Source organism: Xenopus tropicalis, chromosome 2 (assembly GCF_000004195.4).
Source record: "Xenopus tropicalis strain Nigerian chromosome 2, UCB_Xtro_10.0, whole genome shotgun sequence".
NCBI classification, from domain to species: domain Eukaryota; kingdom Metazoa; phylum Chordata; class Amphibia; order Anura; family Pipidae; genus Xenopus; species Xenopus tropicalis.
Genome location: NC_030678.2, coordinates 14219506 through 14232655, shown reverse-complemented (window position 1 = coordinate 14232655; position 13150 = coordinate 14219506). Strand labels below are relative to the sequence as shown.

Here is a 13150-nt window from a genome sequence, read left to right as displayed (position 1 = left end):
CTTCTCATTGTTTAATTGAACAACTGATCGAGATTATTCTTATAATGCGAATTTGTTAAGTGAGATAGGTTGGGTACGTGCAGCAGTGAGTTGGACATTGAGTACATAAATAAGATGATTCCATGGCAGTACCAAATATCTAGTGTTTTTCAGAGGAGTGGCTCCAACAGAAAGGACACAGTGCAGCAATTTAAGTGTGACATTCTCATCAACAGCAACAACAAAATAATAATAATGGAAATCTGAACAAGATAGTGAGTTTAAGGAATAATCAAACCAGAGATTTAGTGCTGCCCACGGGGCTGGAGAAAGGACACCGGCGCTCATTTTCCTGATCTTCAGCAAGATTTGAGGGTAGGAAATATCTATTCCCATTAAAGAAAGTCAGTGAGGGTACAAAAAAGTTCCGTGTGTGACACAAGTGAGGTGAGTTTGGGGGTGTCACCATGATGCTCCCCTTCTGATCTAACACCGTATCCTTGCTCTGATAATGAACCTTGGTGCTGGTGAATGTCTCGTGCTTAGGAAGGGTGTAGCCATTGTCTTTAGGGGTGTCTTCTACCATATTTATCATGGTCAGCAGCGACTTTAACAAAATCAGGATGCCAATAAATCCAAAGACGTAGAGTCCGTCTCCAATGGATATTTGCGTCTCATATGGCTCGCTCGTCTCATTTTGGAAGCTGCTGGGGATTGGGGCTGAGCAGGGAGAGGAATGTATACGGGTTCTGTTAAGCAAATCCATTTTCCACATGATCCTGTACAGTGGAGAAATAATGTACAAATCATTGGTGCTGGGATAGGGATGCAAAGATAGTAGGAATCATCTGGGGGGGTGAACATTTCAATTATATCCTAAATCAAACACATCCCTTAGTGCCCAGGGCTGGAGCTAAGGGTAGGCAGAAGAAGCCCGTGCCTAGGGTGCTCCTTCTGCTTATGGAGAGGGCTAAACCCAAGGGAAACTGACAGGGTAAGGCCAATCTGTTTGGAGAATGGGGTTTAAGTCACCCAGGGGTAATGCTGCCATGGGGCAAGTTAAGAAACTCACCTCAGGCAGCAGCGCCCTGCAAGTCTCTGCATTAGCGATGTGGCCCCCACTCAACCTGTTCCAATGCTAAAAAAAAAGCAAGCGTTTTTTAAATGTACACTGGGAACTATAGCCTAGGAAAAAGTAAATGGCAGCTCCTACTCATAAGTATAAATACAAACATTGCTGGGAAAGTATATTTTTTGCAATTTGACTCTGAGTCTAATTGCAGCAGTGCAACCAAATCCCAGCCCAAGCCTCACCATTACTATAAAGGCAGAGTTACTGCTGTGCGCACACATGAAACAGATCACAAGTGCCAGCATATTTAGTTGTATGAGCAAGCAGGGCTGGCATTAGGAAAATAAGAGGCCTGGAATGCAGGAAAGTTAGATGAAAACCCCTATTTAAATCCAGTGTCACACCTGCAAGCCTCAAGTTGTTGTTCAACTACAGACCCCAATTTAAATTGCTTCTCCTGGTCTCCATTCACCTGTTACTTCCAAACCAAGATTACATTACTTTTGACCAGGAAGTATGGCGAACAAACTAAGTTTTTTCCCCAGTCTTCCAGACAGATTACACTGCTTCCCCCTGACTAGACAGTTTGGAGTACAGATTAAAATTGCTCCTCAGGTTTACTTACTCTTCCCTGCTCACTCTCAGAGAGCAAATGACATCACTTCCTCCCAACCAGCCTGTGCAAATTAAAATGGCTCCATTTGTCTTTTTTTAATGATTAAGAAATCCAGACAGGACTCTCACATAATGACATGTCCAACCACAGCCCCTCTGCCCTGGAGAAGCTCAAAGACCCTATAATATTTACACACTATGGCACAATAGCAGCACACGCAGAGTATACGCCTGTAAGTTATTACAACGCCACATTCAAAAGCCAAAAATGAAAAATGTGCTGATATTTTAAGGCGCTACAGGGTCTTTTACTTTAATAAGTGATTTCCACCACAGGAGAAGGCAAGCCTTGGCAGGGACGAGTCAGGACTCCGTGCCACCCTGAGGTGGCCTAGCCGACGCTGCTCCCCGCTTACTTTTTTAGTGCCAGAGCGGGTCAAGGGGGGCAGAGAGTGCAGAGAGTAGAAATTCTAATTTAAAAAACACATTTTTGGCTCTTACAGTTAATGGGAGCAGCTTTTTGCCACCCCAGTAACTTTTGGGGTGCCGCTACCTGAAGTTTTTCAAGTTGCCTGATGGCAGCAGCAGCACCCCTGGGCCTTGGATATTTAGGGTCTCCCTTTTAATCTGAACACAGTTGGGGTCATTAATTCACACTGGAGACAGCTGGGCTCCTCCCAAGGCATCTCTATAAAGAACCCTTTATTTGGTAAAGTACAGAAAGGAATGATGTCCTTTCTATGGCAGCACCAATGCATATTCCCCACACAGCCATTGGCCACATTGTACATGTACTGCACATTTTTTTATTTTATTTTTTACAAAGTATTGTGAAACTTAGTCAAGGTCATCTAGCACAATGCGTCCAAGCCCAGTGTGTTTTCAACCCAGGCTACATGGTTAGGGATTGATTTACTGATATGGGGCGCATAATACATTGGCAACCGTCAGCGGCTATGCAATTTGTCAGAGTCATTCAAACTTTCCCTGAAAAATGATTTCTGAAATGTGTAAATTCGCCACATAAGATACTGCGCATGCGCAAACAAACCCGGCCTCCTTAGCAAGCGCAGGCGCACACTGTTCCCATTACCCAGAGGACAGTGCGTTCCATACAATTGGCGCCTGCGCACTGAGGCTAGCAGGGGTCATTTCCACCAGTGCGCTGCGTACTTAACGTAAGACGTGACCTGTAGAGTGGGAGGCGCTCGCTTTGACCTAGTGCAGCGGCCGGAGGAGAATATGGCAGCGTTAGGGAGCTTCTCAGTGAAGGTAAAACCGGCGTGAGGGGTCAGAAAGCTCTTAGTAAGCGGCTGGCATGTGGGCTTTTGTATATCCCGCATAGGGGGGAGCAGCGGGGGGTGTTGGGCATTTTGTTCTTTTTTGGGGACCGGGTTGGTGCAGCCTGACAGAAGCATGGGCTACTGGGGCATATCCGGCCCGGCTGTCACCCCCACACTCAGTGGTACCTTCCATAGACCGGCCACTAGGGGGCAGAGTCGTGGATTTCCTGATTATATTGATTTAATAGAGAATGGGGACACCTAGAGGCAGGTCTGGGCTGTTGGACTGAGTCCCCTGAGCCTTTGAACCAGGAGCTGCGGGGCGTATGTCCGAATAATGACTGAGATGTGTCCTTCCCATGAGCCTCTGGGGCAGCTTTTGCCCTTACAGCACTGACTGTCCTCTATTCTACCTGCCCTTAAGGGTCTCAGCCACTTACTCTAATGTAAGTTTTTTCCCCAAAGTGCAGCCCTATGGGGTATGTCCTGCTGCCCCTCTGGGTATGCTGGGAGTAGTGCTGCTGTAGTGAGTACCACCAGTGCCCCCCTCCCTGTATAAACTACTACCCTTATGTGCAGGTGTCCCAGTAGGGTGACGGGGGGCATTCTAGGTTTCATGAAGGGCAGCTGCCCAGTTACAGGGATGAAGGTCACAGGTAGATGTGTATGGGGCCAGTGCCTGGGTCACCTCTAGAGATCAGGGGACACCTCCTGTAGAGCAGGGCTTGTATGGCTGCCATTATAGAGAGGGGGGGCACCTCCTGTAGAGTAGGGCCTGTATGGCTGCCATTATAGAGAGGGGGGGCACCTCCTGTAGAGTAGGGCCTGTATGGCTGCCATTATAGAGAGGGGGGGCACCTCCTGTAGAGCAGGGCCTGTATGGCTGCCATTATAGAGATCAGGGGCACCTCCTGTAGAGTAGGGCCTGTATGGCTGCCATTATAGAGATCAGGGACACCTCCTGTAGAGTAGGGCCTGTATGGCTGCCATTATAGAGATCAGGGGCACCTCCTGTAGAGTAGGGCCTGTATGGCTGCCATTATAGAGATCAGGGGCACCTCCTGTAGAGTAGGGCTTGTATGGCTGCCATTATAGAGAGGGGGGGCACCTCCTGTAGAGTAGGGCTTGTATGGCTGCCATTATAGAGATCAGGGGCACCTCCTGTAGAGCAGGGCTTGTATGGCTGCCATTATAGAGAGGGGGGGGCACCTCCTGTAGAGTAGGGCTTGTATGGCTGCCATTATAGAGAGGGGGGGCACCTCCTGTAGAGCAGGGCTTGTATGGCTGCCATTATAGAGAGGGGGGGCACCTCCTGTAGAGCAGGGCCTGTATGGCTGCCATTATAGAGAGGGGGGGGGGGGGGGCACATCCCTGACAGGAGGCCACATATATATCGGCTATAAGACTAGGCTGATAATTGCCATTGTGCTCCCCAGACTCCTTACAGGCTTTAGAGTAACTGTTATCTGGTATTTATACACAGTCCCATTGGGCCAGTGTGTGACCTTGCAGTTGGCTCACCCCCAGTGTAACGGCAGCACATTCAGCCCTAGGGAGAACCTTCCCATACATGGATTCTTAGCGAAAGAGATTTGTTTGGGTGTTGATGGCCTTTAAAACTCAATATAGAAATGTATCTATATAGTAATTCTAGGGAGACAAAGCAGTTGTGGGTGCTCCAAGCCCCTCTATAGAAGGTTGCCTATCCAGCCATTATATCCCCAGGCAGACCATGTACATGGGATTAAATGTAGGGATGAAGCACTTGTTCTGGGGAACATGGGGGAGCGGAGTCGGGTAAAGGGTCACCCTATAAGCTGCATTTCTACCTCAGCTGGGGGGTGGGCTTTAGCCTGACCCCAAACAATAGCCAATGTCTAGTAATAACAGCTAAGGAAGATACAAAGCAAACATTATAGGAGACTGCAAGGTATTTATTTTCTTTCCTATATATTTTCTTATTAGTCTCTTATTAATGAGTCCCTTTTCCTTCTGGGTTTTAGGTTCGTTCCTTCAGCACCAGTGCTGTCCGGCCAATTTCCAAGCTGGTCAAGGTTAGTCTGACGTGTATTACTTATGTTATATTAGCTTGGATCTGCAGCTTTTGGCTCTCTTGCTGCTGAGCAATGTCCCCAGCCATCTTCTGGGAATGGAGGGGGCTTCATATATATAGAAACAGCATTGCTAATATCTGGGGATACAGACGGGAAGCACATATTCATCATGAAGGACATGGGGGTATATAAATCTTATACACGCGCCTTCTTTAATATAAAACAAACTCCCAGTTATTCAAGGGGTTATATACACCCCTATTTCATATAATCCCAGTCAGTAGGCCTTGCTGGATTGTGTGCTAGTTCCCCTTCTCGCTGATACACTGTAGAAGTTGGGCTGGGTGTGCCTTGGTTTATAGTGATGATAACAAAGGAATATATGTATTCTCTTAGTGTTCTGCCTGGGGTTTGGTTTGTTCATGACGGGTGGGTTTGGGATTCACACAAGTGGTGCAGTAATACAGATGGATACTCAGAATGTCGCTGTTATGTGTCTCTATTCAGCCCCCTATTCAGGTGTATGGCCTGGAGGGTCGCTATGCCACTGCACTGTATTCCGCTGCTACAAAGCAGAAGAAGCTGGACCAGGTGGAGAAGGAACTGACCAGAATATCGGTGAGTGAGAGCAGCTCTGGGGTTCAGCTCTATGGGGGTTCAGTGTTATACTGGCAGCAAATTCCCCTTTAGGGTATCCCCCCCCCCCCATGCAGTCTTTATCCTGCTGCTCAGAAGACATTCAGATCAGAAGAATGTGCCATGGAAATATCAGACTGCTACCGACAGCATTAAATTAATCTCTTGCTAAGGAGGTGGTGTGTAAATAGGAATGTTAAAACCATAATTATTGTGATTTTACTGCTCATTTCTTTATTTTTTTTTCCTTAATACATTTCAGGCACTTATTAAGGATCCCAAGTTGTCTGGCGTCATCACAAACCCACATGTTAAACGCGCCCTCAAACAGAAGACTGTCGGCGATATTATGGCAAAGGAGAAGCTCTCCCCTCTGACTGTCAACTTTGTCAGTGAGTATGGGGGGGGTGGCAGCAAGTTTGGCTGCATTGTGCAATGTTCCATCAGTATCAATAGATGGGCCGCTGAGTGGGCAGGATTTATGTCTCCAGTACAGGATTATGGCTCCAGTATCAGTAGGCCTGTTTGTAAATACAAGGGAATAAAATCACATCTAGTACTGATGGGGGTTGGACTGAGTGTGGCCACCTCTACTGCCGGAGGTTTATGCTTCAGGTCTCTCATTGTCATTACACATTTGGTGTGGCCCCCTGTCTTGTAAAAAAACTTAAAGATATTTGCAGTCATGTCAGTCACTACTGTTTCAGGAATGTCTATGACTTTGCTTTCAGGGTGCCCTGCAATCCATTGTCTTGCCACTAGGGGTGGTAACTGCATAGTGTGAAGATCCCCTGTAACAGTATAGCCATATACAGGCATATTTAAGCTGCTTATGTTTTTGCCTACCTGTGCGGCCCTCTGAGGGGCCTGCCTGACTGATTATATGGACAAAAATCAACCAGATGTCTATCAGGCAGGTTTAAAAATCCCATTGGGTCGAGGATGGCATCAGCCCATTGATATGGTCCCATACCCTGACGGCCTGCATAGCTTCAAATCAGCCTGGTATCACCCACCTCAAGGTGGGCACATTGGGGGGGGGAAAAAAAAGATGCTCATTTGGCGATCTTTCAGTGTATGGTCGGCCAAAGGATCAGATTCGCCCAATATTGGCCACCTTAGGTGGGCACATCACCTTGCCAAACGAGCTTTAGTCCTGGGTTCCCAGAGAGAGTGTCTGACATTGTTCCTCCCCACAGACCTGCTCGCTGAGAACGGGCGCCTGAGTCAGGCCTCTGATGTCATCTCTTCATTTGCAAAGATCATGAGCGCGCACCGGGGGGAAGTCCTGTGCTCCGTCACTACCGCCTCAGTAAGTTGGGGTACCCCATGCTCGCTTCTGCGCGGGGCAGACTTCCCCTTTACCATCTTGTTCATATGAAATTCAGTGAGGTATTTACCTTCCGTTCTTTCTCTCGCAGCCCCTGGATGAAGCCAATCTGACAGAACTGAAATCTGCTCTCAACGGCTTCCTGGCAAAGGGGGAGACATTAAAGCTGGAGACAAAGGTAGGACATTGATATATTCATATATATACTGTATCTCTCCCTCTGTGAGTTCTTATTAAGTAAAGTGCTTTGTTTCCATTTGCAGACTGATGCAACGATCCTGGGAGGGATGATTGTCAGCGTGGGAGACAAATACATTGACATGTCCACCAAAGCCAAGATCCAGAAACTGACCAAGATCATGAGAGAGACTGTGTAACCGATAGAGACTGCTCTGTTCTACCCGCTGTATTCCCGGCAGCGCCACATCACTATAATAAATAATTGCCCTGTGTCTAATTATGTCTCGTTTAATTGGAGGCTTACTTATCCAATAGTTCTGTCCGATTTACCGAGCACAGCAAATTTACAGAGCACAGCAACGCTCCCTATAATAGCAAACCTGCAATATATATATATTTTTTTTTATTTTTTTTGCAGGTTTGCTATTATAGGGAGCGTTGCTGTGCTCTGTAAATTTGACCCTTCGAAACGAAATTCCTGATGTTGGTGCAGAACAATTAGGCAGCTGGGAGGCTACACTCCCCCACAGGAAAATAAGCTGCGGGATGGGGCTATCTCCAAATGGCATTCTAGGGAGGGCTACATTATTTAGAAACTCTGTTATCTGATGATGGTAATAGGGAACCAGTGCCCATACAGTATTACTGAGCAGCCTGGGCAGGGAAAGTGACAGTGTTAGGGATCTGTACAAGCCAAGCTGAGCACTCACTGCCGTGGGGAACTTTACCTCAAGGCTAACGACCCAGGCCAGGGCCACATTGGCAAAGAACAAGTAGAGGCCGCGGCACCATGTAAAAGGTCGGTCTGTTTCAAAAAGCTCAAGTTGTGTTTGGATGGCGTTCCCCTTTAATGTATCCATAACCTTCTGAATGGCACACAAGTGACACGTGCATTTAGTGCTCCATGAACTGGGCCGAACCAAGCACAGAACCCGAGATGCCAAACGAACCGGTAGAGCCTAGAACACAAAACAGGAGACTCTGGGAATGTCCCAACACTCAGCTTTTATTGACTGTAAGACACGTGAATACGTTCCGAGGGCGCGAGGATTAGCGATATAAAACATGGCAACATGAGGCTTGACAATTCAGTGGAAAAGAACACACAACCTGTCGGCCATATTGTTCTAGTTATGTCTCGGTGTATAAGGAAGTAATAAAATACATTTCTTCTTAAATATTAAATTTTCAGGAAAGAATAAAAACCACCAAGGTCCAGCGCGTCGCTAAACGTTTATTCCCCACCTCGCGCATTGCTGGGGAGGGAATAACCTTGATATGTTGGGCGTTAGAGCCCCAGTACCGCATTACAGGAGGAGCCAGGGATAGGGAACCTTCTGCTCTCCAGGCCTTGCAGAACTAAATCTCCCAGCATCCCCCCTGCCAGCTTAGCTGAACACTGTAGTTCTTCACCCACCAGAGCAGAAGATCTTCTATCCCCCTGCTCCCACCATATCTGTGGAGTAAATGGACCCCCACAAAAACTGCCAGCTTTGCCCCAAAGCGAGGCCATTTAGATAAAATCACAACATATTATGGTTCTCCGGTGTCTCGTGTGACAGAAACAATCATAAAAATGCTCCTAAGTGCAAAGGTGCAGTCCTGAAGCAACATGGCGTCGCTACAGGCACAGTCAGTAGTTCAGTGAGGAGAAGGGGCACATTTATTGGTTGTTTCATGTCAGCAGGACGAGACCGCTAGGCTGTCTCACTCAGCATATTATTGAAGGGCACTGGGTGATATAGAGACGCCCCCAGGCTGCGCTCTCACCAAAGGTAACAATTCCCCATGCAGAGTGTGCTTTCTGCTCTGTAGAGTATCAGGGGGTGGGACTTCCTCCACTGATGTCACCTGACTGGCAGGCGCTTTCCCCAATCAGACACAATAAGCACAAGGCATGGATTGGTACCAATAAAAAAAACACCCTGGGGGGGGGGTATAATTTACCTTAAGATCCAAGGCCGCCATTCGTTTAGAAACACCAATATCACTAAACCCCTGGGAAAGTAGTACAGCCACGTACACTTACATATAAGTAACAAAAATACTTTTTGCCCCTGCGAGTGGCAAAGAAAACACATGCTTTATACTGTTTCCCGCTATCCAATCAGATGCAGGACGGGAGGATCCCTCCTTCTAACAATTATCTCTGCTCCTAATAAATAAACACGAACGCCTTCAGTATGAAATGTAAACTCAAATGTGGTTCTATGATCCGTTGTAGTGTAACCTCCCCTTTCCCGTAACCGCTCCGCGTGGGCCCATCAGGCACAGTGTAACAGTAAGAGGTGTCCATTGTCTGTGGTTGTTATGGAATGTGTCATTGTGCCCAGAAATACAGGGGCCGGATTCCAAATGCCCCCCAACCCCGATAATCCAAACAATTCAGAGCAACATCACAAGACTTTCCTCTTCTGAAATGTTTCCCTGATGCTGTCAGGCCCGACGGCCGAACAGACCAGCAGGGGGCGCTGTTGTGTCAGTCTACGTATAAACTGCAAATAAACTGCAAATAACAAAAAAAATAATGGAAACTGCAATAGTGTTCAGATGCGCACTTTTCAACAATTTTCAATTGTTTTAGACTTTTTATTTTTTTTGTGGTTTTTGGATTATTTAGCCTTTTGCTCCTCAGCTGTCCAGTTTGGTATTACAGCAGCTATCTGGTTTCGTAGGGTCTTATTTACCCTAGCAACCAGGCAGTGGTTTCATTGAGAAACTGGAATATGAACAGGAGAGGGCCTGAATAGAAAGATAAGTAATAAAAAGTAACAATAAAACTGTAGCTTCACTGAGCAATAGTTTTTGGCTGCCGGGGTCAGTGACCCCCATTTAAAAGCTGGAAACGGTCAGAAGAAAAAGACAAATAATTCCAAAACTATTAAATAAAAAATGAAGACCAATTGAAAAGTTACTAGGAATGGGCCATTCTATAACATACCAGCCCCACTGTTTAGAATCCATAATAGGCATTATTATGTCCCCTGTCCCAACCAACCAATGCAGTTGGCAGTGACACTGCAGGGACAGCCGCAAAACCCAATCCAACCATCTTGTCCCCAGGACATTAAGGTAAGTGACAGCGCGTGGAGATCTAGAGGGCAAAACACAAATTTCCATTTAGAGTTAAAAAATTGCTCTGTAAACATATTTTTCTTAGTATGTTTGATAGCAAAACTGTATGAGGTTATCCCAGGGCTCTGTCACTAGGTGGCGATGCCCAATTGCTGACCACAGGTCTGCTACAATGGCCCCCCCCTGGGGAGGGGAATACTCCTATGGATTATGCTGCTTCTGATACTCCCACGCCAGCCTTCTGCTAATAAACCTGCTAATAAAGTGCATTGTACAATTATTTTTTCTAAATGAACAGCGCCACCTAGTGACTGGAGTGTGGAAAGGAATATGAACAAAACACAAACAGTACCTAAGTATGTTTTTCAAACATGCAAATACCCATTAGTATTGTATACCATGTCTGGACTGGCATTCCAAGTACCCAGAGGCCCAAACAGCCCCCCACCAGCAGCCCAATAAATAGTGAGTGTCTGTGGCATCTTACAGCAGCCCCTCTGGCATTTGCCAGAACACACAGATTGCCAGTCCGGGTCTGTTGTATACATTTCCAACACACAAAGACATTCATTAATAGTCGTACCTTTAGCTTTATCCAATGGGCTTTGCTTGCTTATGTATCCCACTGGCAAATCAGGGATTGTTACAGATTTGCCTTAAAAACGTAGAACGTAGGAGAGGCTTTGTTATTGCTAAAAATGATCAGTTATAAGAATGAATGGTCGGTTCAGCTGTCTGGCTGCATTCTATGTGTTTGGTCAAATATCCCCTGTATAAACAAACCCATGTACACACTCGGTAGGGATGAGCTGCGGTTGGTGGAACTACAACACCCAGCTAGATGGCCGTGGGTGGGACAGCCGTGCCCTGGCTAAGAGCAGACAATGAACACTATAATAATATTTCCCGTAGAACTACACACGGAGCTAGCGTTGCAGTGCTCTGCACAAGAGTCTCTAAATGTCGATATCACAGCAGTGGTCACAGTTATCTGTATTCAGAAAAAGATACACACACCCTAAATTCTAAACTGAAGTCCCACATATAAAACACGTACGTACATTTTCTTAGAAAATGGCAACTCGAATTAAAAATCAATGATGGTGAAACAAGAGAGACAGAGAGTGTTTGGGTTCCGGGTGGCCCTCTCCGTTGAAGAAAGTACCGTTGGGAAAGGGTTCCAGAGCTGCTGCAGACTGCAATGGAATAAAGAGTAGGGGGTAGGGGATCTAGTGTGCAAAACCTCCTATGGCTCGTCAAACAGCTGCAGATCCAATCGGACCACTATCTCTCCAGTAGGAACTTCGTGCAGAAGTAGACACTTGGTTACTGGTCCTTTAGAACCTTGGTCTTTCTTTATGTCAGCAACTCGGATTTCTGTCCGGCCCAGGAAATCTGAAAGCGGCAAAAGAAAATGCAAGATTTGTTAAGTGTCAATTTCTGTTTCATTTCCTTAGCCTTTCCCCTGTGTATGTGCAGGGACTGGGCCAGCGAGACACCGAGAAAAAAACCCAGTGGGCCCCACTAACCCAGACCCAATTCCTGCCTGCCCTCCTCCCCCAATCATGGCAGAAGTAAGTATACACATAAGGTGTATGTGTGTGGGGAGGGGGGGGCTGGCAGTGGAGGAGGGGGCAGGCAGGGGTGGCCCCAGAGTGGGTGTGGGGGGCCCCTGGGGTAGCAGCCCTGGTGGCCCCGCACTCCCCAGACCGGCCCTGTGTATGTGCAGAAGACCAGGTTACAATCAGACCAACTGCATATTACAACTTAATTCTAAGCAACATTTGTAATGTGTGAGTTTTAGTCTGATATTCTCTTCACTTCTGATCCTGACAACATATCCAACTGAAACAATACAGCTGTAGTCACTTCCCCTCCAGCAAAGACTACAGTTCCCACAATGCCTTGCACACATCTATGATTCTTCTTTACCGGTCTATGCATCACAGAACATGCAAGGCATTGTGGGAACTGGAGACTCGACTGGAGGGGATGTGACTGCTAATAGACTGTTTCATTGGTGCAGTAGTCAGAACCAGCAGTGCAGTGAAGAGCAGAGGAATTAGCCAATACTGCTCCGTTACTTACCGTCAGGGGAAAACTGGTCCCTCTCAAACACGGTGATGCACAGAACGTCCTGCTCCAGGTCCTTGATAAAGAATTGGCAGTTGGAGTTCCACTTGGGGTTCAGGGTGTCCTGTATGGTCTTGGTAATGTGGCACTGGGAGCCCATGGTGATCTCACAGTAAGGATTGCTCTTCCCTGTAGGTGAGAACACAAGTTACATGAAGTGGGACCAGGAACGGAAACTGGAAACTCTCCCTCCAGCCAAAATAATGGGCTGCAAGCCAACATCTTCCCCATGGCCCAGGGCATAATCAAAGCGCTTCTTGCTTTAACCTTATTACTGGATGTAAATAGTAACGTATTCAACTAGAGAGTGGGGAATGAGCCCCTACTCCAGGCCCAATAGATTTACTGGTACAACAGACAGCAGTAAGGCTGCGTAGCATCTGTTTATCCCCAAGGGACTCACCGTGGGTTCTGCAGGGCTTCAACTCAATTCCCTCAACGATATTTACCATCAGTCTTCCGATGCCTGTTGCGCGTTGGGAGCGAACTGTCGTGAAAAGAAAAAAACAACACCCCCTTTCTTTATCAAATGAGCTGAATCAGCTGGGCTTATGGGAAACAGGTACATAAATTCTCACACCCTTCAGGCTGGCAGAGTCAACCTCTCCCTTACCATGTAGACATTATGGACTTTATCCCCCATATGTAAAAAAAGGCACTTAGTTTGCCCAGTAGCAGTAACCCATAGCATCCAATAAGATGTTTTTAAACAAGTGACTGGTACATTCTACCTGTTGCCATGGGTTACTGCACCTGGGCAAACCTAGTGCCTTTCATTACATTACTCCCTAGA

At 46.8% G+C, this 13150-nt stretch overlaps 2 protein-coding genes across 5 annotated transcripts in view; one reads left to right on the top strand and one right to left on the bottom strand.

The window, feature by feature from the left end:
* Positions 1-2793: 2793 nt before the first annotated feature.
* On the top strand, positions 2794-7426 carry atp5po (ATP synthase peripheral stalk subunit OSCP). The gene is made up of 7 exons (NM_001044412.1): positions 2794-2938; positions 4953-5003; positions 5511-5621; positions 5902-6031; positions 6839-6951; positions 7061-7147; positions 7233-7426. Exons 1-7 carry the CDS (start codon positions 2909-2911, stop codon positions 7344-7346), a joined length of 636 nt encoding a protein of 211 aa, NP_001037877.1. The 5' UTR covers positions 2794-2908; the 3' UTR covers positions 7347-7426.
* A 3152-nt stretch (positions 7427-10578) lies between these two features.
* itsn1 (intersectin 1) overlaps positions 10579-13150 on the bottom strand; it is an 82708-nt gene continuing 80136 nt past the window's right edge. For all 4 annotated transcript variants that reach the window (XM_002939344.5, XM_004912127.4, XM_004912128.4 and 1 more), the window contains 3 exons: positions 12761-12844; positions 12313-12486; positions 10579-11619 (listed from right to left, as the gene is read on the bottom strand). In XM_002939344.5, coding sequence (XP_002939390.1) covers positions 11471-11619; positions 12313-12486; positions 12761-12844 — 407 coding nt within the window. In that variant the 3' untranslated portion in view covers positions 10579-11470. The remainder of the gene's footprint in view (positions 11620-12312; positions 12487-12760; positions 12845-13150) is intronic.

What these genes read in the sequence shown, in the direction of transcription:
- atp5po (NM_001044412.1), top strand. Translation starts at nt 2,909, where the DNA reads ATGGCAGCGTTAGGGAGCTTCTCAGTGAAG. An exon ending in TCTGACTGTCAACTTTGTCA is followed by an intron (nt 6,032 to 6,838) that starts GTGAGTATGGGG and finishes TCCTCCCCACAG; the next exon opens with ACCTGCTCGCTGAGAACGGG. An exon ending in CATTAAAGCTGGAGACAAAG is followed by an intron (nt 7,148 to 7,232) that starts GTAGGACATTGA and finishes TTCCATTTGCAG; the next exon opens with ACTGATGCAACGATCCTGGG.